At 42.7% G+C, this 27831-nt stretch overlaps 1 protein-coding gene across 4 annotated transcripts in view; it reads right to left on the bottom strand.

Annotated features, from left to right (window-relative positions):
* RNF8 (ring finger protein 8) overlaps positions 1-27831 on the bottom strand; it is a 33310-nt gene that overhangs the window by 3206 nt on the left and 2273 nt on the right. Inside the window, exons 2-7 of one of the 4 annotated variants that reach the window (XM_045498037.1) lie at positions 23771-23899; positions 13568-14308; positions 11059-11121; positions 8803-8892; positions 6589-6696; positions 4453-4657 (exon numbers count right to left, since the gene is read on the bottom strand). In XM_045498037.1, the coding sequence (XP_045353993.1) occupies positions 4453-4657; positions 6589-6696; positions 8803-8892; positions 11059-11121; positions 13568-14308; positions 23771-23899 (1336 nt within the window). The remainder of the gene's footprint in view (positions 1-4452; positions 4658-6588; positions 6697-8802; positions 8893-11058; positions 11122-13567; positions 14309-23770; positions 23900-27831) is intronic. The other 3 variants (XM_045498039.1, XM_045498041.1, XM_045498040.1) reach the window with 3 other exon arrangements.

The raw sequence follows: 27831 nt of genomic DNA, 5'->3' as shown, positions 1-27831 counted from the left end.
AATACTTCTTTTGATGCTATAGCGTGCGCTCATGTTCTTCCTCCAGACCCTTTTCCCCAGGTGGACAAGCCCCGGCCAGTAAGCATGTCAGGGGCTCACCAGAGTTCCTAACTCAGTGGGCAGGTAGTCAAGGTCTCTTTGCTCTGGTATGGTATGGTTCTCTCAAACCAGTCATCTATACATTTGGGGTATAGTGAAGGATCTTTAATTGCATCCAGGAAGGCCACTCTCCTAAACTTTCCCAAGGTTCCTACAGTAAGGTGCTTTTGGTGAAGGGGAGAAGAAGACACTCCATGACAAGAGCACTAATGTCAGCAACAGGCTTTTGACCTCTAGAGGGAAGGACACTCAGAAGTCTAAAGGACTATATAGTCAGCAAAAAATCTGAGGTTCTAGGACTTCATGGGCTGCTATTCCACATATTCCAATTAATCCCATAGCTGACTTCTACTAAGATCACATTCCCTTCCCCAACTGGGCGGACAGTTCCTGTGCTGCCCTTGTTGTTTCCAACTATGCATTCAGAGATGCCAATAAGGGTGATGGGGGAGACACCCATCAAAGGACAAGGAAAGGAAAGACAACAGACAAAAGAAGGGAAGGAAAGGAAAAATAAGGGGCAAAAACGGGGGGTGGTGATGGAGAAATAAGAAAAAAGCTTCTAGTAATAATTCTAATTTTGTATCCCATGACAATTTTGCAAAGGGAGAATTTTTAAAAGTCAAAAATTTTAAGAGTTCAGTGTTACACACTATTTGAGTGCATGCATGTGGACACCCCACCCCATGCCAACCTTGTTGAGAGCCGTTTCCCCTAGACAAACTGTTGTAAAGCCAGCCAGGCATGCTGACTACATGCACACGAGTCTCTAGTGGCAGGACTGGGTGGATTAAAAGTACTTGCTAACAAGTATTCTCTCTGGATGAGGTCAACTTGCCAGACACTGTTACTGCCATTCCCACATACTCCTGTATAAGGCTTTTCAGCAACGGGTGATGGGCAATATCAAGGAAAGCGTTCCAAATGGGCAGGCAGATACTATCTTAAGCGGCTGCCAGTTTCTCCTGTCCTGGGTCTGGATCACCCTCCACTAGCCTACGGGAAATTGGCAAGAGCCACAGGCCAAGTGGTGTGACCTGAGTCTATCTTCCTAGAGACCCTTAACCTCTGGAGGGGCCTCTGTCTCACAGATTCAGGAAAGCTGTGGCCTATACACCTTTCTCTCCACCTCAACATACCTGAAGGCCATGGCGCACTCCCACCAGTAGCCTTGGTTCAATACAACAGCATCAAGGGAGTCAGGGAATTGTAGTCTGAAAAAGCCCCTAGACTGAAAATCACTATTTTAAAGGACCAACAAGATTTTATTTCTAGATAATTTGGTTTCTTCTTTTCTGAGCACAACCCAAAGAAACTGCAAGGGAAAGCTAAAAGTGAGAACGTTAACACTCTGTCAACCAACATTTAACGAGAACAGAACAAATGGAGGAAGAGGAGGAGCCTACAGAAGACTCTGCTCTAGCTCCTCACCAGCTCCAGAGGGAGATCCTCCATAGGGAATGTCAAAAAAATGTCTTCCTTTCAGAAAATCTCATGTCGATATCCCAGAGAGCCACAATTACTCATGTGACAAGCACTTACTAGATGTTTGTTATCTGCCCCAGCTTCAGAGCATCCTTTCTCTAACAGAGGATCTAGTATCCTAATACTCTCCTCATGTCCTCTGTATAATCTGGCCTCACAGAGTTTACAAGGGATCAATGGCTCATCAGTCATGAAGCATCACTTCTCCCATGGGGATATGGAACTAGAAGACAACAAGCAGACAGGGAGGCCTGGAGCGGGGCTGCCTTGGTGGAATCAGCGTACTACGCTGCCACAAGACAGACAGGTTTCCCTCCCTGAATTTGTGATAAGAGCAACCCTTGTCCAGGAGAAAAATAGCCTTACCACAGTATCAGAACTCTGACAATTATAGGCTTGCCAATCCTGGTTCCCAGATCCTTAGTTTGGTCCTTTTCAAAATTCCCATGCACTGGGGATTAAAGCAGTTTTCAGTTGGTAAGGAAGGTTGGTATTTGAACTAAGAATTTCCTCTAACCCCTACACTGCAGACCAGTGAAGCCACTGATGGCTCTGGCACATAGTTCCCTAAATCGGTACTCAGAGCCTTCTGTCGGTCTCTGGAGAAAACCTCAAAGCTGCACTCCCTGTGGAAACTGAGCCTAGTGCCATCGAGTGCAACAGGGAGGCTGCTTCAGTTCACTGTGTAGGCTCCTAGGTTTACCAAAAAGGCAGACAGGCACCCTCCTTAGCCTTTGGAGGGAAAAGGGTGTGTGGTATAATTTAATGTGGCATAATTAACTCTGTGTGAGGGGAGCCAGAGGTGAACTTAGGACATAGGGCTCTTCTTTCCCTTTCTAGTACTACATGAAGCCATCTACTGTGCTTGTACTTGTGAGAAGAAACCCAATCATTGGTTTGGGGGAAGAAAGTACATGGGTGTCCCCACCCTGACACAGACCCAAGCCAAAGGCTGACCTTGGTTAAATCTGGGTCCCAGGTCACTGCTCCTCTCAGAAAGGGAAGAAAAAAGAAAACCGAAGGCATCTACGACGCCTCGGCAGACACTTCTTAGGTCTTGGCTGTCCTCATGCTGCTCCAGCACCATGTAGATATTCTGTCATGTATGGGCCACCAGGGGGGCACTGCTATGAACATGTCACTGCTTCTCAGGCCTGTGCTTTGTTTGTGCTGAAGCCTCTGCTTGGAAAGCTACAGCCCTGGGAACCTCTAAGACTCAGTTCAGATGACACTACTTCCATGCGGCTTTCTACTGTACCTCTACCTGCCCAGGCCAAACTGTCTGCTCCTCTGCAGTGTCCTAGCACCCTCGTGGGGAAATTGTCACGCTACCGACCTGCCTTTCTACCTCCTCCATAGACTGAGTGCTGTGAGAACTGAGACGATGCCTTATGTATCTCTTTATCTTGGTATGGAGGTACTGTTGCTATAAAAGTTGATGAAGTAAAAAGTGAGGAGAAGAACAACAGGACTCTGCCAGAATCAAGTGGCTCCTGGGAGGTAAAAGATCTATGAGAGCTCAGACTGGCCACAAAATCTATTAGCACACAGCTGTCAGAACAGTGGAAAACATCCTGGTTCCAAAGAACCACCTGAGGGCTGTCCCACTCTCCCACAGGTCACAAAGCCTTCCTTCGGCAGAACAGGCTCAAGCATACTTCCTGCTCAGCACCCGCTTTGCCTGGCTCTGCAACAGGCTTGCTGCCTCCACTCTGGCTGACCAGCTGAGGTCCAGTTTCACACCACAGCTGCTTGCACATCAGCATCAGATTCCTGGCCCTACTCAAAGTGGCTGACATCTGTTGAAGGGCTAGAAGAAAAGAAAGCAGTGGACAGAAGACCCTACTCTTCGCAGTGTAGCTGTTAGGCCTTCTGTTCCTCTGGACTTATGAATATGGGTTATCAATGGCCAGGTGGTGGGAAGCACGTGTAAAGGCAGTGAGCTTCTTGGTTGTCTTCTCTGCTCAGCCTTTTTGTGCAGCCAACTGACGTCATGGCACTTTGGCTCTGGTGACTTCCCAGAAGGTAGTGCTGTGCTGGATTCTTAGAGGTACTGAACATGATAACCAGATCCACCCTGCTTCTATGCACTGTCGTCCCTGGCCAATAACCAACCAATCCTTCCTCCTATCCATTGGTTTCCTTGTGCCCGGCCTCAGGACACATCTTTTGCCACAAGGATATTCGAGTCTCAAGCGGAGAAGCTCTATAACCCCCAACACAGCAAGCTCCAAGCATGAGGAGATCACTCGTTTGAATGAACAGATATTCACCAAGGAAGAATGGTTCATTAGGGGAACTCACCCACCCCCACTTCCCCAATCTCTTTATCCCAATTCTTTCCAACTAGGAGACTAGTTGGTAAACATATTAGGATCCCCAAAGATTAAATTTATCTCTCTAGTTTAACATTATGTCCACTTTGTGTAATTAAGCTGCGACTTATTATAAAACCTGTATGTGTTTTCTTCAAGCATTCTCCAATTTGTGAATCTCTGTTTACCTCCTATTTATAACCGATAGTGTACCCAACCCAAGGTTTTTCCAACACTTGGACAGCAATTGAACTGTCTTGAACAACAGCACCATCTAGTTATCAGCACAACAAACACCTGACCTTGTGTTTTCTACACACATCCATATACTTAAGCCTCCCCCTTCCCCACTGCTCAAATACATGCACCCACTCTCCCTCCACTCTTAATCACATACTCATTACCTTTAACTCTCTTTATTTTTTCCCATTTTTCCCTCCTCTTCTTTGGCCTAAGAATCATTTATCTGACTCTCTTACCTAGCCAAAAAAATCTGCTTAAGTTTGTAAGTCTTTTGTTGAGGGGACTCACCTTCTTGTTCACACTGACTCACCTTTTCGTTCCCTAATGAGGACAATTCGTCGTTCTTTCACTTCTGAGCTCAGATTTTCTACCATCTTATTAATGCAATTGTCCAGAACCAGGGAGTGGGTTTGGGATTTGATGTCCTTCCGACAAATGGGACATTCTACCTTTCGCTTCATCCATTCACTGATACAGTAGGAGCAGAAACTGTGGGCACAGTTCAAGGTGACAGCCTACAATGGGAATGTGAACACACATAACAGAACCGTCATGCTTACTTTCCCAGGGCAGTTGTGATCTCAATGCTAAGACAGGAGTTCATTCCCAAGGCCAAATGGAAATTTAACAATAATCCCATCTACAGGGCTTATGGAGGGTATCAGAGTCATTCCTGGGGATGAGAAATTTTAAGGTTTAAGTTAGATGATTCATTTTCTTTCTCAAAGGTAAGTTCGTAGACACAGGCTGATTTGTCTATCTCGTTCCACCAATTCAGATGACACTGTCAACGTAGATTAGCTACCTTGCAAACAAAATGTCACTGGACACAAGTAGGACTAGGAAGCGAGTGAATATACAAATACACCACTAATTCCCTCATGGAAAATAAATATATATCGTGCTAATGGTGAATCAGAACTTCAATTTTAATATATGAAGGGAAGCACATTCTAAATACTCAGTACATAGAATGGTAGGAGGCATATCTCTACTCAAAAGAAACTTAAAAAAGTAAAATATATGTAAAAAATGACTAAAAAGTCTGGGGAGAAAGGAACCAAGATAATAGAAAAAATGTAATGGGTTCGCTGACAGTGACTGAACTCTTAAGTAAATAAACCTGTCAGAAGAGGGAAAGCAGAAGGAGTAATTACAATGGTCAGATTTCTTCTAGGGTCCTTTTCACTTCTAAAAATATAAATCATCCTCTTCAATAGTCTTGTTTAGGTACATCTCCTAAGATACAAGTATTTCTGAGGCTCAAAAGTCTTCATTCCTGCTTTTAGGATGGCAGCGGAAAATAACAGAAATTATGCAGTTTTCAAATGCTAAGTTGAGCACAGAAAGCCAACTAGGAGATATTTTGTTAACTGTATGAGATAAAACCTCACAAATAGGACTAAAAACCTGTCTGATTAAAGTAAAACCTCTTTCCAATGCTGACTTTAAGAGGTGACCGTAGAAAAAGTCAGGCAGTGTGCTGTAAACAAAGCACAGGTCAGGTTGTCTCTTAGATGTCTGTGCAGATGCCCTAGGTTGGCTAACTCATCTCCAATCCCAACCCCCCTTTCCTTGCCTTCCTCTAGCAGAATCCTGTCAAAGCAACACGAGTTTCTCCAAACTAGGGAATCAAATGACTAGAAACTATGGAGGGAAATTATGACCTGAAGTCAAATTGGATCCAGAGCAAAAGAAACAGATCTGCTTGAGAGGGATTTCTCGGGAGGCTAATAGACTCAACCTCCCAAAAGACTACCAGAAAGAAGGAACGAGTGTGTGCATGCATTTTCCTTTTTAACGAAATCCGAAAAGCACAGTCATTTAACAAAACTTGAGTTTGAGATCAGTGTAAGATGAACTAGTCACAAATGGTAGAATTTGTGAAAAATAAGGTCTATGCAAAAATATGACAGGATAGCAAATGGTAACCTAGGAGATGTTTCATTTTCATAGGGAGCCTCAGAGTCCCTGAAATATGTTCCACTTGGCTGCTGAATTCCCCAAGTGACCACACATCAGTGACATTTACCACCCTGTTAAAGGCTGCACTATACGCCCACTCTCAGAACTGCGTCCATTCAGAGTAAAGAAAGAGAAGCTTTAGTGAGCAGCTTTACCGATACTTCAAAAATCTAATGCCATGTGGCCCTGTTTTCTCTGAACAGCAAAGAAATAAAGGCTTCACTGCAGCTAAAAATAGCGATTGTACCAAATAAACACTCAACACCACATGAAATAAGAAAAAGGATCAGTGAAGGTAAAGATGACTACAAAAACAAAGGAGACATGGCCATCTCTAGAGGTCACTTTGAAGTCAAATAACTACAATAGGTTCCTAGAATAAAAATCTCTTCAGAATGTTTCCCTATAACAGAACTGGCGTAGCCAAGGCTCCATTGAGGGTTGAGAGATCAAGAAGACAGAAGCCACTGCTGATAATTACCTCAATGAAGTATTCTGAGCAAATAATACATTGGAGCTCATTCTCCAGCACATCATTCACGTGGCTAAGAACTTCCTCCTTCTGTGCTTGCACCTTCTCCTTCTCCTCCTGCAAAGACACATAACCCCACCTGTCATGTGGATGACCCAACAAGAATGCAAAACAGGACAGGGAACAGGGTTAATTGTCTGAAATAGGATTCAAGATTCTAAATTAAAAATTCAACCTGGCACAGTGTCTTGAGAATAAAAACCCTTTCTCTAAGGGTGACTGTTCCTCAGAACGGCTTTCTAATATAGGGCATGGTCTTCCTTTCTTTCCTCTCTCCACTTTTTCTGTATTTGCACCGTAGCTTCTGTCTCCTTTCCCAGAGCTAACCAAATGAGAAAAACTGAAGGCAGCGTACTAACCCCAGCAGCCACCCAAAACCAGAATGAGGCATTAAGTATCCTGTAATTAACAGCAGTTTAGAGGTGATATAAAATCATCCCAAGCAACCAAGGACTCACTAGACACGAAAGAAAACAATCCATAGGGGCAGGAAGGCTGAATTAGTTTATAAGGTCCCCTGTGTTCCTTGCAGCTGCCTCTTCTATAAAATAAGGATAATACTTATACTCCCTGGAGACGGGAGGCTGAGAGATGGCCTCTTCAAGTACCTTCAGGATCCAAACTCTATGATGCTTGCCACCTCCTACTCCTGCAGGGGTCTGCAGTCCAATTTCCCTGTGCTTTCCCCAAGAGGTCAGACCACTTGTAGACATACATTTTGGGGAGGACCCTAGGTGTGCTCTCTTGAAGACATTTGTTTAAATTAGCTCTCATCCCTAAAACTGAAAGTGCCAGGAGCCCCTGAGGGGAAAGAAAAGCTATATTAGGGCATATTTGAGTGGCTAATTTTTCATCTTTTATTGTCCCTTCTAATCAAAGCAAAGACTATAACACTGCTTAGGGCAGTGAAGAGAGTATGTATGTACCCATTTTCATTAAAGTCCAGTTCCCTGAAAACCTACAAATTGCTAGGTTTAAAAAGATATGGTGGCTTTTTGGAAGTTAAGAAAGGTACTATATGATTTAAACCAAGGATAAGGATAGCAAACCAAATGAAAACTGAGTCTTCTCCTTTCTGTATTCTGCTGCAGGTCTGTCTGTGGGGAAGGGTGGGCTGAGAGATACAGACAGTCTTGGACATCAATTTCAGGTCAGAGGTTCCAAACTGGTGGCCTGTGGACTGGATCTACCTGGCAGATTGGTTTAGTTTGGCCCTCAGGTATTAAAAAACAAAATAGAATAAAATTGAACTTGTTGCTAATATTTGAAAATTGGGATAGTTAACACAAACATTTGGATTTCTATCTTCTGTGGAAAAGTCAAAGGATCTGACAACACTGAGCTTGCATTTCTGGGCAGCAACAAGTGGCTCAGCAAAGAAGGGCTGCCTCTTCGGGGTGGGGTTGGGGAGGGGTGGCAAGTGCCCCTTTCTGGTGTATCTCTGTCCCTGCAGCTTCCTACTGTGATCTTTTTTTTTTAATTAAAAAAATTTTTTTAATGTTTATTTATTTTTGACACAGAGAGAGACAGAGAGACAGAGCATGAGCGGGGAAGGGGCAGAAAGAGAGGGAGACACAGAATCCAAAGCAGGCTCCAGGCTCTGAGCTGCCAGCACAGACCCAACACAGGGCTCGAACTCACAGACCGCGAGATCATGACCTGAGCCAAAGTCAGATGCTCAACCGACTGAGCCACCCAGGCACCCCTTCCTACTGTGATCTTGTATCCAGGCCACTTCACTCACTTCTATTACCACTCTAACCCTGGGGGGCACCTGAGTTTATAACCCCTAATTTAAGCATTCCACTGATTTGATGTGAGAAATAATTACCTAAATGCATCAGGATGAACAGTGTTTTGACTACACTACCCCTTAGCTTGTGTCAGTGGACTACTCTGAAGGAGCATCTACCACAGCCAATGGACTAGACTGCAGGACGTGAGTCTCATTCCCAGCATTTCACTTCTTAATGAGGGAAGGAAAAAAATATTGTCTTAGAGGCAGACCCTTCCATAGGCCTGAATCATTTTACAGATTATTTCCCCTAAGGCAGGGAATAGCCATAATCTCTCTCTTTATTCACCACAGCAACCCTTGCACCGTTGGAAATGCTGAGTTGCATGTATTGACCAAATTCTAAACCTTTATCTTCTTTCTAGTACCTTGGTCTGTTCCAATTCTTTGTTCTTGGCTTGAATAATTGCTTCAAAGTCCTTCTTGCTGCGGTTTAGCTCTTCCATTAGAGCCCGATGCTGCAGAAACATAGCAGATATGTATTCAAAATGGGCTACACTGCACATTTCCTTTTCTCCATACATGAGCCTGCTCCTTCCACCAGTAGCTTTGGTTCAAGGGATCAGGGATTGGCAATTTCAAGATAGCCTTTGTTCCTTCAGGACATCCCACTTACCTGCTGCTTTTTTTTAGAGAAGGGGGGGAGGTAGGGAGGAAGGTCATCAAATCCATTAACCCCTCTGAAAATAACCCAACCTCAATGGCCATCCAAATCAACTAAGGAACTTTACACTGCCTTCCAGATTCTGTAGGTTTGGCTGGGGGCTCAGGAATGTGCATTTTTTCTAAAGCCACCCAAGTGATTCTAGGAACTCAGGAACTCAAGAACAAGTAAGTAAATCTGAGGCTACCCAGCAATGGGAGTGGCTTTTAATAATCAGGGAGAAATGGGATTTCTAGATCATCATCTTCATTGAAATAAAAAAGACCTTTAACCTATTTATTCTACAAATCACATACTACATACTTGTGAGGCAGTACTGCCTGAACCCTGCCTGTGTCTTCTGGAAGCTGACAGTTCATTTATTGTGACTTACTGCCTACAATGCATGTCAAGAGATTCCACATCTATGAGAATTTCTGAGCACCCTCACGCTTAAGTATAGCTTACACTTTAAATCTCACCTCCAATCCTTTTTTAAAGAAGGTGGAATAAAGGTAAGTATTTCTGAAAAGATATTACTCAAGAAACAAATTTTAAAATGTGTGGTCTCCCAAAAAAAGTTATATCAGATGGCCTGGGTATTCATCTTGACCACTGATTAGATGTATGTGCCTAACTTTCTCATCTATAAAATGGGAAAACAGGTGCCCCCTCCTACATCAGTGTTGATAAGAAAATAACAGATATGAAAGCATTCAGAAGTTTTAAAAATTGCCTAGTAAGTAAAAAAGAATTGTCACGGAGGGACCAACAAGGTGGACCAAGAAACAACCACTGTTTCAGTTGAGAAAGTGGTATGTCCCCCAGGCATGTTGTTAAAAACCATGACCTAAAAGTTTCCCATTTTAGGCTAATGAATGGAGACTGGCCAAGCACCTCATGCTAAATATTTTCCTGTCTCTGGGGAAAGGGTGAGGAGTTGTGGGTACAAGGTACTCAATGATCACTTGGCGATTTCCAAGCAGCAGAACCTTACTCTTTTCCAGCCAATTTCAAAACGGTATCTCAATACAATTTAATAAAGCTCTAAATGAGAAATATACGTACCTTCCCACCCTAGAAAATAAACAAGCTTAGAAAATAAAATTCAAAAAGACTGAATAAATTTTCATCTAATTCTTTTCAAGACTATTTGTGCACCCCTCAAGGAAATCAAGGCAGACATCCCCACAAAGATTACAATAATACAGGGCTGTTGGCACTCTATGAAGGTTGTGAAGTAGATATGCAATAAAAGACCATAAGGATAAATTCACCTAAACAAATTCTAATGCAATTGATCAAGGAGATTTGAACCATCTCACTAACCTCCTGACAAAACTTGCATTAAACTACTAATCATAAACACATAAAGTTTAGAAGATAAAGTGGGTTTAAAAGATGCAAAAGAGCTTGTAAAAAAATAATCAGATGATAGTCAAGTTACATGAAATAAATTACAGGCAACCTTTTAGGGGAATTTTATTCCTGTGAGCCTTGCCCTTTCAGTAAATCGGTATGTTCTGCTGACTGTTAAACTACATTCTCAACCTGACCTAAAACGCTTAATTGGAACATTCTTGAATGGTTTCTGGATGGCTTCAGCTCAGGAACAGTGAGGTAATAAAGGCCCTTGCAGGCTCTGGTGGCCAAGTCATAGCTTGAAATTCCCCTCTGCTGCCCTCACCTTTCTGGAAGTGCAGACACTTCCCCAGAGAGCCTCCTAATTGCTACAGGCTCAGTTCCATCTTCACTAGAGCAACTTCTGCTCAGATGAAGATGTACGTTTTCATGCTGAGGTCTGGCATGTCTGTGAGGCCAAATCTCCGACCTGATGGTATGAGCAGCTGTTGTCTGCAGACTGGAGATGCCACAGAGGTGTGTGCTAAGCAGAAGAGGCAGCCAGTGGCCATGTGAGGTCTGGCTGCTCCCCACTCCCCAGACCACTATAATCTCAGTACAGTGGCAAGAGGTAAGTTACCTCCTGTAGAGCCTGGGCCAGCTGTTGCTTCAGGTCCTCTTCTCCTTGTTCCTTCTCCAAATCCTGCAAAGCCAAAAACAAAATGGAAAATTTCCCTGCAGGGAGTGGGGGGGGGGGGGGGGGGGAGAAACAAAATCTAGCAACGAGCAGAGCAGACTGGCTCCTGAGAGCATCTGGAAACGATAGGGGGCAGGGAGCAGGTGGAAAACCTCCCGTTTCACTTCAGGCTCTTGGCAGGAAGGGATCTGAGCAGAGTTAACTGCTCAAACACTGCACACCTGAGGGCTGTCACCTTCAAGCTGCCACTCAGGTTGTTCTGGAGAGAAACGCTGGGGTAATACTCCAAGTGTCCTTCACTGGCTAATGTCATGACCCCCAGAAAGATGTAAACTGAGAGATTCTAAGCCACCAAATATCTAAACTCGGGATATAATCCCCCAGGTTGACACTCACAAGCTCCACCATGTTTCTTTGCTCAATTCTGGCCACGCTGTCTCTTAGTGTGAGTATCTCTTCTAGACTGCTTCTCCTCCTTGCCTGAGCTTATGCTGTTTTCTCTGTCAGTCCCCTGTGATGTGGATGTCTTCCACATCATCATTGCCCTACATTCAGCACCTTCTACAAGAACCTCTGAGCCTTTCCCTTGTTAAGAACTGCCTACCCATTTAATATGCCAACTGGAAATTGTTCTCTAGGGGCGCCTGGGTGGCTTGGTCGGTTAAGCATCCGACTTCGGCTCGGATCATGATCTCACGCTCCGTGAGCTCAAGCCCCGTGTCGGGCTCTGTGCTGACCGCTCAGAGCCTGGAGCCTGTTTCAGATTCTGTGTCTCCCTCTCTCTCTGCCCCTCCCCTGTTCATGCTCTGTCTCTGTCTCAAAAATAAATAAACGCTAAAAAAAAAAAAAAAGTTAAAAAAAAGAAATTGTTCTCTAATTTAAATATATTAACTTAAAACTGTTCTGATTATTATATTTCTTAATGGCAAGAACCATTTATTAAGCCTCTTAATAACCACCTGATGTCTAAGTATACTGCCATAGGTGCTAAAAAAAAAATCTGTGTGAAGTAGTAGGAGAAGAATAAATCCCTAGGGCTTGGTGGCAAAGGGAAATGCAGCTAATAAACAAAGGACTAGATACATTTCACCATGAGCCATTTCTATATGACCCTCTAATACCCACAGAAATTCTCTAAGCCAGTCCTTTTTGCCTTTCTCTACCATTCTGATATAGAAAAAGATTTTATAACTATATCCTGAAGCATACCCAGAGCAGCCACAAATATTAATTAATAATAACTCTTGTTCCTGAACACATTAGCCTTTAAAGAGGCTTCTGCTCTGGTGAAGGTGTCATACATTAAATATGTAGAGATAAGCCTCCCTCTATTAGCTTCAAGAACTAGTCCAGGCTGGGTAAAGGAAGCAAAAAGGTACACATAAACAAGCAATGAATATCCTGAGAAAGACCTATTTAATCCACGGCCTTTGCTAATGCTACCAGTTCAAGTGGAAAGCAGAGATTAGAATGAAATTTTTAAATTGTTCTAAATTTAGTCAACACTACTGGTTGTTCCTCGCCCTGAGCAAAGTAAACAAAACAGAAAAGCTTATTCACTTCAATCCTGATTGGTCCTTTTTATTTCTAAGTCAACAATGGGGAATTCTTGACATTCAATATTACCTGAGCAAAGAGATGGGAGTAAAATGTATGCTTCTAGCCAGATTGGAACTGACATTTTCAGCAGGACCAGAAATCAGCTCTAGCCTAGAGGCTTTGTGCAAGAGCTTGTCATCTAAGCAAATGACTCAGGGATGGGGACACATTTGGTCTTACCTTGATACAGTTAAGACAATCATTCTGCCTCCCCGCTAAAGGCACTGTGGAAAGTGGCTTACCACTCAACCCAACAACTGAGTCACAGTATACTTGTCCCCTCCAATGCTAGTTGCTCAGGATAGAAACAAAAACATTTTCTGCCTTTCTAGGCTCCCACTTCCTAGGTTAGCTAGAGTTAACTAACTATCAGAGCTAGTAAGTTGCCAGGTACAACAAGGGCAGAGTAACCACCTGACTCATAGCTGCCTTGAGGCTAACTGGTTTGGCTTTGACACACCAAAGAAAGATAATTCACAGGGACAACTACTGGTTTAGCTGGAGTGTACTGTGGTTCTGTGGCATCCTGACCTTCATCCAACCCCTCTCTGAATCTGCCTCAGTTCTCAGGTGCCTCAGCTTTATATCCTGAGATCAATTGCATCCTGGCTGGCTCTCCCAGCCCCCTTCAGCCAACACAGCACCCAAACTCTGGCTCTTGGTCATCGTGCTGAAGCCTTAACCCTGCACTCAACTCCCTTCTCCCATCTAAGTCTTCTTCTCCCATTCTACCTCCTGTTCCTGGCACTCAGCATGTGGTCCCTGACCCAGAAACAGAGAGCTATGGCCAGAGGCCCACCAAAGGCCCACCCACCCCTGAGGAGCACTGGTGTCCCTTCCTCCTATGTCGTACCTGGAGATGCTGTTCCTCTTCCTGGAAAGTCTTCTCTAGCTGTTCCACTCTGGCCTGTTGCTGGGCCTGCTCTGCACATAGCTGGGACTGTAAGTCCTGCAGCTCCTGCTCCATTTTTACGATTTTCTTTGAGTTCCCTTTTTGGGTCTGTTTTTTCACATTCAGTACAGCTACCTGTTTTTCCTGCATTTGTGTTTTCAGCTTCAGAATCCTGGACATGGTCACCCTGAACAGTGCTAAGCTGCTGTGAGATGCTGAAGGGTTTGAGGCTTTCTGCTTCTTATGATGAAGCTCAATGACTTTTGTGGAGCCAGGGTAAACATGAACCTCTGTGGCCTTCTCACTTGGCTTAAGAGAAGTCAACTTAGGATCCAAATATTCAGAGGGCTGACTGGCCACTTCACCTTTCCCATGAGACTTCACTGGTTGACCAGATTCACAAGATACTTTACTTATTTTGGATTTCAAATTTGAGGGGCCTTCAGCTCCAGGGCCCTCTAATTCATCCAAACTAAATTTCCTTTTAGTTCTCAATCCCTTATTTTTTCCCGTCATCTGGTCATTCTTTGGGGCAAGACAAGGATACATCCTGTCCCACTCTTCTTCAGTAACTTCATATTCATACTCTGCATTCTCCTTATTTTCCAGAGGTACCCCAAGCTGGATGTGGTCTCCCTTATGGATAGAATAGACATTTAAAGGTTCTAGACGTTGTCTGTTCAGCCAAACACCATTCAGACTCTAGAGAAAGGGAAATAAAAACAAAATAAGCTTCATGATTTTCCTCCTCTTAATGGAACGTTTTTCCTGATGCTACAAAAACTTCTGCCTTTTCAGAAGGAAAACCCCTGAGAACAAATAGAAAAGGTTGATAAACCATCATCCTTAGAAATAGCATTCCTGAAACAGCTTTGGCTTTTTACCTATATTTCACATCCATGCCTCCACAGAGAACTGCCTGTGTAACAGGCAGGAATTACCTTATTACTGGCAGATGAATTACTCAAATAAATGCAGCAGCATTAAAAGAAACTGCAACTGAATAGCTCCTATTGACCTAAACTGGGGGGCAATGGCCCAAGACTGGAAAAGTGGCTATTAGCGAAGGAAGTAGTATCTAATGATGAGGTTCAAAAGATAGGCTTAGCCAGGAAAATCACACAAGCACTGTCTCTAAATGTGGTCCCTGAACACACTGGTGAATGAGCAAAGCACTTCCCAGCACACATACATAAACCTAAAAAGAGTGTATCAATACCTTGTACTGGGGTCAACCTGCAGGTGGGATCTGACCCAATTAATAGCACCAAAGGTCCAGGGGGTAAAATACAGCACAGTGGTTAAGAGCTGGAGCTTTGGCTCAGACAGACTTGAGTTCATAGCCCAAATGCACCACCTTGGGTTTATTAGTTGCATGGCCTTCAGCGATTTACTTAACCTCTGTATCTCAGTTTTACCTGTAAAATAGGGATAGTACAGTTCCTAACTCATACTGTTCTGTGAAGAATGAAATAATACATGTAAAACACTAAGCACAGTTGACTCACATATAATAAATGCTCAATATATATTTACTTTAATGACTTAAATTAAGCCATAGTGTAGGGGTTAAGAGCATGGACCCAGGAGTGAGACTGCCTGGATTTATAATCTCGCTCCATCACTTAATAGCTGTGTAACTTTGGGTGACTTTCTTAACCTCTCCATGCTCCAGTTATCACATCTATAAAATGGAGGATAATAATAGTCTCTCCCTCATGGAGTCTGTGTGGATTTAATGAGATGACATATGTAATGTACTCAGAAAAGTGCCTGGCACATGGTAAGTATTATATAAGTGTTCACTACTATTATTATGTTCTGGCTCAATTGACTTATCAACAGTTATTTCAATTCTATGCTCAGCATCTTGCAAGGTAAATATACTGAGCACAAAAGTAGAAGATATGAAAACAACTTTTAGCAGCTGACTATGGAAAGGAAAACATGAGGGCACACATAAGTAAATGTGGGATTACACAGCACAGCCTATAAATGCAAAGGAGTATCATATAGAGCTGGGCTAGAGAAGAGATGCTAAACAGAGATGACGCATTCTAAAACAGACTTGAAACAAATGTAGGATTTAAAGTTTAAAGAGACAAGTGGGAGTGTGCCTGGTTGGCTTGGTCAGAAGAGCATGTGACTCTTGATTTCGGGGCATGAGTTCAAGCCCCATGCTGGGGGTAGAGATCACTTAAATAAATAAACTTGGATGGAAGGAAGGGAGGGATGGAGAGAAGGAGGGAGGAAGGAAAGAGAAAAAAGAGACAAGTGGACATTTTAACCCATAGGAAGGAAGGAAGGAAGGAAGGAAGGAAGGAAGGAAGGAAGGAAGAAGGAAAGAAGGAAGGAAGGAAGGAAGGAAGGAAGGAAGGAAGGAAAGAAAGAAAGAGGAAGGGAAGAAAGAGGAGAGTGAAGAGAAGGAAAGAGACAAGTGGACAATTTAACCCATAATAAGAACATATCTTTGGGACACAGGCCAGAGATGAAGGTCACATATGAACTGGGACTAAGACTATATTCAAGTTGGTAACGATAGCTACCTCCTCGCGGCTAGAAAAAATACCTGATCAGCCCAAATATGAGGGATGGGAGGCTTGACCATAAGGCACAAAGGACGAAGAATAGAGATTGGATCTCAGCTCTGGATTGGTTTTAGGCCCTTGTTTCTGGTTTTGTGTTATCTGGCCAGAGTGGGGAGAGGGAGAGAAAGACGAGCATAGATACATACAGAAAGACTGGCTTTAACTCACTGCCTTGGCCCTAATCTGACCAACCTTCTCCCAACTTTTCTACTCATATTCAGCCTGAGAAATTATGGAGAGTGATCAGTTCTGATTTCTGAAACAACATATGCAGGAATAAAAAGGAGGGGGAGGGAGGCCCAAAGAATGTATTTGAGAACAGTTCTATAGCAGAAGTCAATTATAGATTATACATAAGGAAAAAGGTTTCAGGAAAAGTAGTATGACACAGGAGGCCACCTACTGCCAAGGTATAGACATTTAAGAAGAATCTCAAAGACAAAGAGAAGGTTAAGAAGGCTATAGAAGCAACCTAAGACTAGAGTGAACAAAACCCTAAAAAGCTAGGGTGAACTTTCAAGACGTATTGCAACCCTCCGCGAGATCCTCTGCAGTAACCTGCCTCCTTGAGAGCCCTTTGAGATCTGGAAAATAAACTCTCAAAATTTTCCCATCACTTTTTATCCCTGGATCCCTCTGTTTATCCATTCATCACTCCTTGGTGACATCTAGTGGTATACTTTGGACCACAGCCCCAACTCAGGTCTGTTCACAGGGCGACGGTAGAAAAGGATGAAATTACCACGGCTGTATAAGAACAATCATATACTGCCTAGGATATGATCTCAAATGCAACAGCTTAAATAAATCAAACTGGGGGCACTTGGGTGGCTGTCAGTTGAGCATCTAACTTCAGCTCAGGTCACGATCTTCCTGGTTTGTGAGTTCAAGCCCCGCCTCGGGCTCTGTGCTAACAGCTCAGAGCCTGGAGCCTGCTTCAGATTCTGTGTCTCCCCGTCTCTCTCTGCCCCTCCCCCACTCGCACTCTGCCCCTCTCTTAAGAATAAACATTTAAATATATCTATCTCAAACTGTGTTTGAGCCTTTTTTTTTTTTTTTTTAATGTTCATTTTTGAGAGAGATAGAGCGTGAGAAGGGGAGAAGCAGAGAGAGAAGGAGACACAGAATCTGAAGTAGGCTCCAGGCTCTCACCTGTCAGCACAGAGTCCAATGCGGGGCTTGAATCCACAAACCATGAGATCATGGCCTGAGCCAAAGTTAAACGCTTAAGCAACTGTGCCACCCAGACGCCGCCAAGCCTTTCTTGATAGTTTTCACAATCACCAGTTTGAGCACTGTCAGCAGCAGCAAAGTGATAACCAAAGAAAAGCCTGCCCAGTGACTCTCAGCCATCAATGGGAAAAAAGTGGGATCACCTGTACCCCCTTCAACACCAATTACTTCACTTGATGCTCAATCTCTGTCCAGCATTTTTAATCCCTTTGAGTGGAAACCCAAAGCCAACGGGCAATGTTTTCATGCAGTTCATCAAATGATTTATGTAACCCAGTGGTTCTCAACCCTGATGTACAGTGAAATCACCTGAAAATGTTTACAAGAAATAGTGACTGGGTTAAATGGTCTGAGATGGGGACTAGACATCAGAATTTTAAAAATCCAGTTTATATACAAACACAGAATATGCAATTTGTATCAAGACACAGTGCCCCTTTGCAGTCGACCCTTCCCTCATTCCCAGGCAACTACTCATCTATTCTCTGCCCTACATAGGTTTGCCTTTTCCAGAATGTTGTATAAATGGAACCACACCAGTATGTATCCTTTTGAATCTGGCTTCTTTCACCTAGCATAATGACTTTAAGATTTATCTACTTTGTTGCATTAACAGCAGTTTGACATTTTTACTGCTGAATAATATCCTAGGTCATGGGTGTTACCAGTTTGTTTATCCAGTCCCTAGTTGTTTCTTCCAGTTTCTGGTGACTATGAATAAAGCCACAAGAACATTCACATACAAGTTTCTGTAAGAACATAAGTTTTTATTAATTTGGGACAGGAAAAGGAATGTTGGATAAGTACATGTTTAACTGGAAGAAACTGCCAAACTGGTTTTCAAAGTGCTGATATCATTTTGTATTCTCACTTGCAATGGTTAAGAGTTCCAGTTACTCTGCATCCTTACCAGCACTTGGCATTAGAAATTCTTTACTAAAATTAACATACAAACATAAAAGTGCACAAATCATAAATATATAACTAGATGAATAATCACAAAGTGAACATCTCAGTGTAACTACCACAAGGTAAAAAAAAAAAAAAAAAAATTACATTTTCAGCATCCCAGAGACCCCCTGGGCTTCCTTCTAGTCACTAAGCCCCTCCCCCTCCATACATAAGGGGACTGTCAGCCTGGCTTGATGTCACATATTAGTTTTGCCTGGTTTTGACAATTATATAAACAGCATCATATAATATGTATTCTTTTGTGTCTGTCTTCTCTAACTCAATATTGTTTGTGACATTTATCCATGCTGTTGGATATAGTGGTAGCTCATTCACATTCATTCTAGTATAGTGTTTCATTTTAAGATTCTACCATCGATAAACACTTGGGTTGTTTCCTTGGGAGTGAAAATATTGTTGTAAGTTGTGTGTGTGTGTGTGTGTGTGTGTGTGTGTGTGCGCGCGCAACTTTAATAAATAATGCCAAATAATTTCCCAAATTTGTTATGCCAATCTATGCCTCTACCAAAAGACAACTTGACAATACCTGGCATCATCAGTATTTAATTTTAGCCACTCTGGTGGATATGTAGTGGTATTCCACTGTGGTTTTAATTTGCATTTCCCTTATCATTAATGAGGCTGAACAACTTCTCATGAACACTGAATATTTGGATATAATCTTTTGTGAAGTGTCTGGCTCTTGCCCATTTTAAAAACTGGATTATCTTTCTTTTTCTTATTGATTTGGAGTTATGTACATATTCAAATATAAAGTCCTTCATTGGTTATGTGCAGCAAATATCTTCCACTCTGAGTTTGCCTTTCACTTTCTTAATGGTGTCTTTTGATGAATGGAAGTTCTCAATTTTAATATGATACCACAAGTATGTTTTAAAAGAACCCCAGGTAAGCACAAAAACTGGAAACAGGGTTGACAATCACTGCTCCAGCTGCTGGAAGACCAGAAGTTGAACTGTCCCAAGCAACAAGGTGTGTTCACAGACAGTATAATTCACCAGAGACATGAAATGCCATAGTGTACAGAAGCATGAAGGTGGGACTCACCAGGGAGCAGATGAATAACAACACGATAGGAGGAGAAAGGTTCAAACTCCATGCCCAAATCTCTAGGACTGAAGGCAAGAAAACCCACCAAGGCATTTCAGATGGACCCTCAAACAACCAATTTTCTGAAACAGCTGGATATGAATACCTACAATGAGCCATCTGAAGAGCTTTCCAACTGAAATGCACACAACTGCAATATTTTGTGTGCAGAGTCAGCAGTCCTCCACAGTTTTTCTTTTTTTTTAAGCCAATTTAAACTAAAATTGCATTTGTTGCAATTTTTGTATCTGTACTTAAGCTTTCATTTTCTGGCCATTCCAGCATATAAGAGAGACCATTTGGGGCGCCTGGGTGGCGCAGTCGGTTAAGCGTCCGACTTCAGCCAGGTCACGATCTCGCGGTCGTGAGTTCGAGCCCCGCGTCGGGCTCTGGGCTGATGGCTCAGAGCCTGGAGCCTGTTTCCGATTCTGTGTCTCCCTCTCTCTCTGCCCCTCCCCCGTTCATGCTCTGTCTCTCTCTGTCCCAAAAATAAATAAACGTTGAAAAAAAAAAAAAAAAAAAGAGAGACCATTTAATGAAGAGAGAATGCAGTTCTGAGTTTTGAATTCTTAGAAGTATCTACCTCTTGAAAAGACTTGGCAAATGACTTCAAATATGACCATAACAATAACATCCTGCACGTGAAATTCAAATCCTTCATCAGAAGAAGAGGACTGCCAAGGCATGGTGCCAGAAAAAAGCCACAAAGGAAAGGAGCATTTGCTAAGGAAAAAAAAATGTGGGGGGAGTGCTTTTACCTGTAAGAGTAGTTGCTCCATCAAAACACTTGACTCACAGCTTCTCTTAAAAATCAGTTACCTCACAAATGGCATCAAAGCTAAGAGGCTTAAACCAGAAAAGGCTTGGAAGAATCAGGAGCCTACCTTTCCTCTGTATTATCTGTCTGAGACCTCAGAGAGGAATCTCATGGTAACAACAGCCCTGGAAGAAAACATACACAGCTAACACTGGAGAGCAGCCCAGAAGCACAGTCATGATCTGTCGCTGGCATGGGCCACCTCTGTCCCTGAAGCTGATGTTCAAGGAACAGTAAAATCAGTCAGTTGGTGGCTTCCCAACCTTTCAAAATCTGCTATCCCATAAATGGTGTATACCCATACTACACATCATCAAAGAGAAGAGCACCGGAGAACTTACCTCTATAATACTGTAATCCCATTTCTCAGATAGCCAACTCTGATAAGGAAAATGTCTTTTCCTAAAGTGGTTCGATATAAGCTATTGCAGGGGCTTTAAAACCTGACGTCTATGACTTAGATATGTATAATTTTTTTAAATCACGCAACCAGTACAGGTTTCCCCTGCTATCCAAAAGGAGAGTGCTCCCATGAAGCCCTTCTTCATAAGCCGCTGGTGCAAAGCAAAGATGCAACTACCATTAACTTATATGGGAAAATATTTTTATTGTTCTCAGACACGTAATATAGCCTCTTTTAGGCTTTTCTGATACCTTAGGACATCACCTGCTAATGGAAACACAAAATAAGTCAAGATTAAAACACTGATGCTCACAGACACAGTTCAAAACTATGGAACCTTGGGCGCTTGGGTGGCTCAGTCGGTTGAACACCCAACTCTTGGTTTCAGCTCAGGTCAGGATCTCGAGGTTTGTGCAATTGAGCACCACGTCGGCCTCTGCGCTGACAGCACAGAGCCTGCTTGCGATTCTCTCTCTCCCTCTCTCTGCCCCTCCTCCGCTCATGCACAAGTTCTCTCTCTCTCAAAATAAACTAAAAACAAAAAAACAAAACAAAAAGACCCCCACAACTATGGCACCGTGAAGCTGAGATGCTGAGTGTAGCTCCCTGTGAAAGAGCTCCCCGGTGCCACTCTCAATGCTCTGGTGCGTGCTGCCTCTTTAACAGCTCGCTGCAAAACAAATGCTAAGTGCTATTTTCGCCTTATTTTGTAAAAGTGAAAATCCTCTTCTGATTTCTTTTAGTTAGGAAATACAGGTACCAATGTAGGTCTCTTGTAAAAGCAAAAGGTAGGATAGATAATGTGAACTTTCCAAAAGCAGGACATATCTGTATAGCAAATCACTGCATACCTCCTTGGTGTTTGACAATAGGACATAGTAGAGACTTATTTGAGTTCCAGCCCTGGTTCATTCATTCACTTCAACAGTCAGTTAGGAGGCCCCTGAGCAAGTCAATTTATCTGCCTGGGCCTCAGATTCATCTGTTCCCAGAAGAGATTAACCTTGATCATCTCTAAGGCCCCCTTTCAGTGCCAATTTCTATTCTGCTCATAATGTCTTGCCAAGAGTGCCAAACCAATTTACTTAGCACTTATACTCTCTTCTTCAATATAGTGCCAACTCAACTTAATTCTAGTCAGGAAGGTACTTTCTCAACAGCTTAAATCTAGCAGTTTTAAGCATGCAAAATGAGGCAGGCCTGCAGGATACCTGTGAGACTGTGAATTATAATAAGAAATATACATTTGGCCTTTATCCCTGTTTCTAAGCACAGAGCTCCTAAAAACTCTTGGAATTTCCTAAGTGGTGAGACGGAAAGGCGTCTTTTGTTATGCTAATGAGGCAACTTTGGGACCATCCCAGGTCACCTAAGGATGGGGGTCTAATTGCTAGGGGAACCAACTAAGTAACGGGAGGGTTGAAACTTTCAGTCCCACCCCTCAACTTCCTGGGAAGGGAGAGGGACTGGTCGTTGAAGTGATTACCAACAGCCAATGATTTAATCAATCATGCTGTGTTATAGAGCCTCCACAAAAACTCAAAAGGATGGGTTCAGGGAGCTTCTGGGTTGGTGAGTATATGGAGGTGTTGAGGGAGTGGAATACCCATATAGGACATGAAAGCCTTGTGCCCTTTCCTGTATACCTTGCCCTACACATCTCCTCTGTCTGGATGTTCATCTGAATTCCTTACCATATCCCTTCATAATAAACTGGTAAACTTAAGTAAATGTTTCCCTGAGTTCTGTGAGCCACTCTAGCTAACTAATCAAATCCAAAGGGGAAGGAGGTCATTAGAACCAGTTGGTTCCAGTTGGTTAGAAGTACAAGTAAACAACTTGGACTTGTGACTGGCATCTGAAGTCCAAGGAAGGGGTCCCTGAAGCCTCCAATCTACAGCTGTTGGTCAGGAGCATAGGGGTTAACCTATGGAATCTGATGCTATCAGAACTGAGTTGAATAGTAAGTAGGACTCCAAGCTGGTGTCCCAAGCACTGCTTGGTGGTGTGAGGGTAACTGCACCCACCTCAGAATTGGTCTCAGAACCATTTAATACCCTTCTTTCTAACAGGTGTCTTTACACTCCTTTCAACCAGAGCAATGTAAGATGGCATCTGAAGACATTTCATACTTCCTAATTTTTAGCTATCAACATGAGAATTTCTCTCACGGCACAATCTCTATTTTCACCATATCCCTGAGTGCTTGTATATCTATCTGCACATTAGGCACTTCCTAATTGCTGGGCTTTACACACTATTTCACCTCCCTTAGTATTCACACCAGACCAGTGATTTTCAAAGTTATTCAAAGGAAATCTTCCTCAAAACATGAATATGTAAAACAGATTAAAAAGGGGGTGGGAAGTATTTGCTCTGATTGAAAGGAATAGGGAAGGGAAGGAGCTAAGTCCAGTCAGCTCAGCTTCCTCCTCCTCCCAGTGCTCTGAACCATAGGTGTACTCCAGAATATTCATCAGATTTCCAAGGTCTCTGGACCTATGACTCACAAAGGCCAATTCCCCCAGTAACTTAGTCTAATTTCTGGAGCAGGACCTACTGCTCCAATTCAGGTATTCCCTTCAAAGTAAAATACTTTCATTCAAGTCATTAGAAATTATTTTGGTATAATCTAATCCCTGGCAGCATACAGAAATGTCTGTCTCCAAAGAAGAAAACTGGGTGGCTGGGGAGAAGATATTACTTTTGAGCCTTTTTTTTTTTTTTTTTTTTTTTTAATTTTTTTTTTCAACGTTTATTTATTTTTGGGACAGAGAGAGACAGAGCATGAACGGGGGAGGGGCAGAGAGAGAGGGAGACACAGAATCGGAAACAGGCTCCAGGCTCTGAGCCATCAGCCCAGAGCCCGACGCGGGGCTCGAACTCACGACCGCGAGATCGTGACCTGGCTGAAGTCGGACGCTTAACCGACTGCGCCATCCAGGCGCCCCAGAGCCTTTTAACTTTGTATCATGTACTACCTATGCCAAAAAAAAAAAAAAAGGAATTTAAAAATAAACAAAAATTTAGTAAAGTCAACAGGCATCTATGTATTCCTGTACCTTGTTGTCCATAATTGTCCACTGGCCCTCGACATTCTGCTTCAAAACACAGTGGTTTCGGGAAATCATCAGAGGGCAGATTTTTGATACCAGTTGGTATGTGACACCAAATCCTCGCCCTATAGTCACCTAGGAAGAAAACAATGTAAGAGACATAATCAGTCATTCTGCTGAACAGGGAGGTCCTTTACAATCTTGTCAACCAGCAATATGCACATGTCCTGACTTATGAAACCAGACTCTCATGAAACCCAATCTCATCAGCTATCTCCTTCAGCTACCCTGGGAGCCACCAGGTAGAAAAAAGCAAGTTCTGACATGAAGAAACAGCTGAATGAAGTTAATCATGGAATGTCAGGGTTGGGAGGACCCTGAAATGTCATGAGATGGAGCAAAACCTTTCCACACACCCCAATCAATTAGTCTTAAACACCGCCAATAAACTATAACATCTATACAAGACCGCTGCTCCAATTTTTTAATGGTCCTGACTTGGCATCCTTCTCCCTATAAATTCCATCCTTTGGCCCTGGCTCTGCCCTGAGCACCATGAAAAAATCTCCCATCCTCCTTCCACTTGACAGCTATAAAGTATCTACCTAGTCTTTTCTTGGCCCTATGTTCCCAGTTACTTCAACCTAACTCCCATGGCATATGTTTGAGTCTCTTTGCTATCCTAATAGATCTGTGAAGAGACTCCTGGTTTATTTTTATTCCTGGATGCCATATTAAAAAAATAATTTTTGTAACACAGTCAAATGCAAGTATCACTTTCCCAGTTCTAGATATTATCACTGGAGCATATAAATTGCATTAGCTTTCACGGCAGATCTATCACACTGCCAATGTATCCTCAGGCTTAGGAATGATTAAATTTCTTGGTCTAACCCTCCCCCAAGAATTGCTATGCTAAGTCATGTCTCTTCTGTCCTATACTTGACTAGTTGGTAAATTTGGATTCGAGTGCAGGACCTTACATTGATTCCTATTAAATTCCATCTTGTTAGTTCAGCCTATCACATGAGCTTGTCAAGACCTTTCTGAATTTTTAATCTGCCATCAGACATACTCAATATCCCTTCCAGCTTTGACTCATCTACCAAACTGATATGAGACCCTCTCTACATTCATTAGGGCACAGATAAAAATATTGAAACAGGATGTAGCCAAAGGCAAAGCTCCCAGGAAAGCCTAGTAAACATTATACCAAACAATCTGGGTATACCTTTAATCAGTTGTAATTCAACCAAGAGTCTTTGCATCAAGTTCATATTTTCTATCTTATCCATGAGAAGACATCATGAGAGCCTCTGGAAAAGGTTGCAAAGAAGCCTCAATTCCCATCCATCACACTTTCCTGATAGACCAGTTTAGTTTATAATAACTCTGTCAAGGAAGAAAATGAAATTCTCCCGAGATTTAGATCTTAGAATCCCCTGCTTATTCTTCTTGGTGCACAAGCCACCTCTTTAATGACCCATACCACAACCATAGCTGAGAACACTAAGCCAAATGGTCTGTGGTTTGGTATAAGCTACCCATTTTGCTCCTTTTGAAAATCTTTCAGAATCATGCCTGTCCTCCTCAGTCCCTCAAGGACCACCATGACTCTCCTTGCCCCAATCTATTCTTCCCCTCAAACTCTCATCTCAGTAACTGACACCACCATCCAAGCAACTGCTTAGCCCAAAACCAAAGAGCCATCTTTGATTCTTCTCTGTCCTTCATCCTGACATTAAAATCATCAGCAAATTCTGCTGGTTGTAATTCAAATATATCCTAAATCTGTTCATTTCTCTCTATGGCCAATACCTTGGTCCAAACAACCTGACCTCCACCAGTTAGGCTGTTCTTGTTCCTGCCCTGCACTCCCTGACTCAGACCAACTTCGGTTCTTCACACAGCAGCTGCAGTGGTATCATACAAACTCCAAATCAGATCATTTCCCTTCTTTTCAAACTACATTCATGATCCAAACTCCCTTCCATAGCCTATAAGGCCTGAATGTCCTAACCCCCTCCACCTCTTTAGTCTTACCTCACACCACAGACAGAAACACTCACCACTGCCTGAGGGTCTTTTCACAAGTCCCCTCTACTTGGAACACTCTTGTCTGAGACATCTGCAGAGGCTCCTTCTCATCTTTCAAGTTTCAGCTCCCCAAGGGCCTACCCCGATTACCCTAGAGTTGTTGCCTGCTCCCTCCCCGACCACTGCATTCCTTCATGTTGTTAGCATGCACTTGTCACAATCCAAAATTACCTTGTTTGCTTTGCCCATTTATTCCTCCCCCCTTACTAGAATATAAATTTCGTGAGCAGGGACCTTATCTGTCTCGTGTACCACTGTTTCTGTACCTGGGACAGCACTTAGTAAGAGTTTGTGAGTGGAAGAATAAAGAGCTTATGCATCCTCCCAGATTCTAGGATGAGTATTTTTTAGCTCAGAAGTTGGAAACTCAGTTATTACCTCTGAAAACTATGGAGCAGCAGCCAGGAACTCTTACAATCTGACTTAAGTTCTTTAGTTCTTCAAACAGTTTGCCAGAAATCCTATTTGTTATCCAAGTTCCTCAGAATTAACATATATATCCTTCAAAAATGGAATGTTTAGGGGCACCTGGCTGGCTCAATCAGTAGAGCATGTGACTTTTTAAAGTTTATTTATTTATTTTGAGAGACAGCAAAAAAAAAAAAAAAACAAGCACGCATGAGTGGGGGAGGGGCAGAGGGAAAGGGAGAGAGAATCCCAAGCAGGCTTGGTGACAGCACAGAGCCAGGTGTGGAGCTCGATCTCATAATCAAACCATGAGATCATGACCTGAGCCACAATCAAGAGTCAGACACTTAACTAACTGAGCCACTTAGGCACCCCTCAGTCAGTAGAGCATGTGACTCTTGATCTCAGGGTCATGAGTTCAAGCCCCATGCTGGGCATGTAGCTTATTTTTAAAAGTAAGTTAATTTTTTTTTTTAAATGAAACGTTTAAGGGTTTATCTGTCATCCATATTCAGTAAGAATTTTCATGTAGGTAGCTTTATTTCTAATAAAGGAAGTATTCCATAGCCTATTTTAATACTTATGGAGAGACAGCCAGACAGCCCTTGACAACTGCCTAGGTAAAGCATTACAGAAAAGGGAGATGAATGGCTATTTTTTTTGAAATTGCCTCCTGCAGACTCTGAATCAATGAACGTAAGGAATCATTCTTTTTTGTCCTTCCCTTTACTGTCTGGTCCTAGAATTTACCTTCGTACACCAAGGTTAAAGAGTCTGTGGTGAGTTTATCCGGATATTCCAGCACCATTTGCACATGGAAGTAAACTTTGCAAGGGAACTGAGTGCCAATAAACCACCAATGCATATGTTGGGGGTTGTTTCTATTTACAACAATTTTGCAATCCTTACCCACTTTTGCTGCTATCCCATTCCTCCCGGGGATGATTCCTATTGTTTCCCAAATGGCCAGCAAATACTGTAGAACCGTCCTTTCCCTGTTTTCAACCCCTATAGCCCAAAAAGCTTCATGAAAACCTAATTTGTTTTTCCACCAAACTCTCTGGATTGATTTAAGAAGTTTAAGGACAGTGCTTGGCTAGCTCAGTTGGTGGAAGATGCAACTCTTGATCTCCGGGTCATGAGTTTGTGCCCCATGTTAGGTGTAGAGATTACTTAAAAAAACAAAAACAGGGGCACCTGGGTAGCTCAGTCGGTTAAGCTTCCAACTCTTGATTTCTGCTCAGGTCATGATCTCCTGGTTTGTAAGCTAAAGCCCCGCATCGGGCTCTGCTCTGACAGCTCAGAGCCTGCTTGGGATTCTCTCCCTTTCTCTCTCAAAAAATAAATAAATAAACCTTAAAAAACAAAACAAACAAAAGCCTTCTTTGAAAAAAAGAAGTTTAAGGACTTCTTCAGTTGACTTCAGTCAATTTACTACTATGTTCCATTCAGTGAAATGAGAGGAATCTTGTTTTATTGTTTTATCTGGGAAATCTAAGACTTTAAAGGGAACTGGAAAGGCAGGAAACTAACTCCGTTATAACTAAATGCTATCAGCACAC

This window comes from Leopardus geoffroyi, chromosome B2, assembly GCF_018350155.1.
Source record: "Leopardus geoffroyi isolate Oge1 chromosome B2, O.geoffroyi_Oge1_pat1.0, whole genome shotgun sequence".
In the NCBI taxonomy this organism is placed as follows: domain Eukaryota; kingdom Metazoa; phylum Chordata; class Mammalia; order Carnivora; family Felidae; genus Leopardus; species Leopardus geoffroyi.
This window is presented reverse-complemented; position numbering and strand designations above follow the sequence as displayed.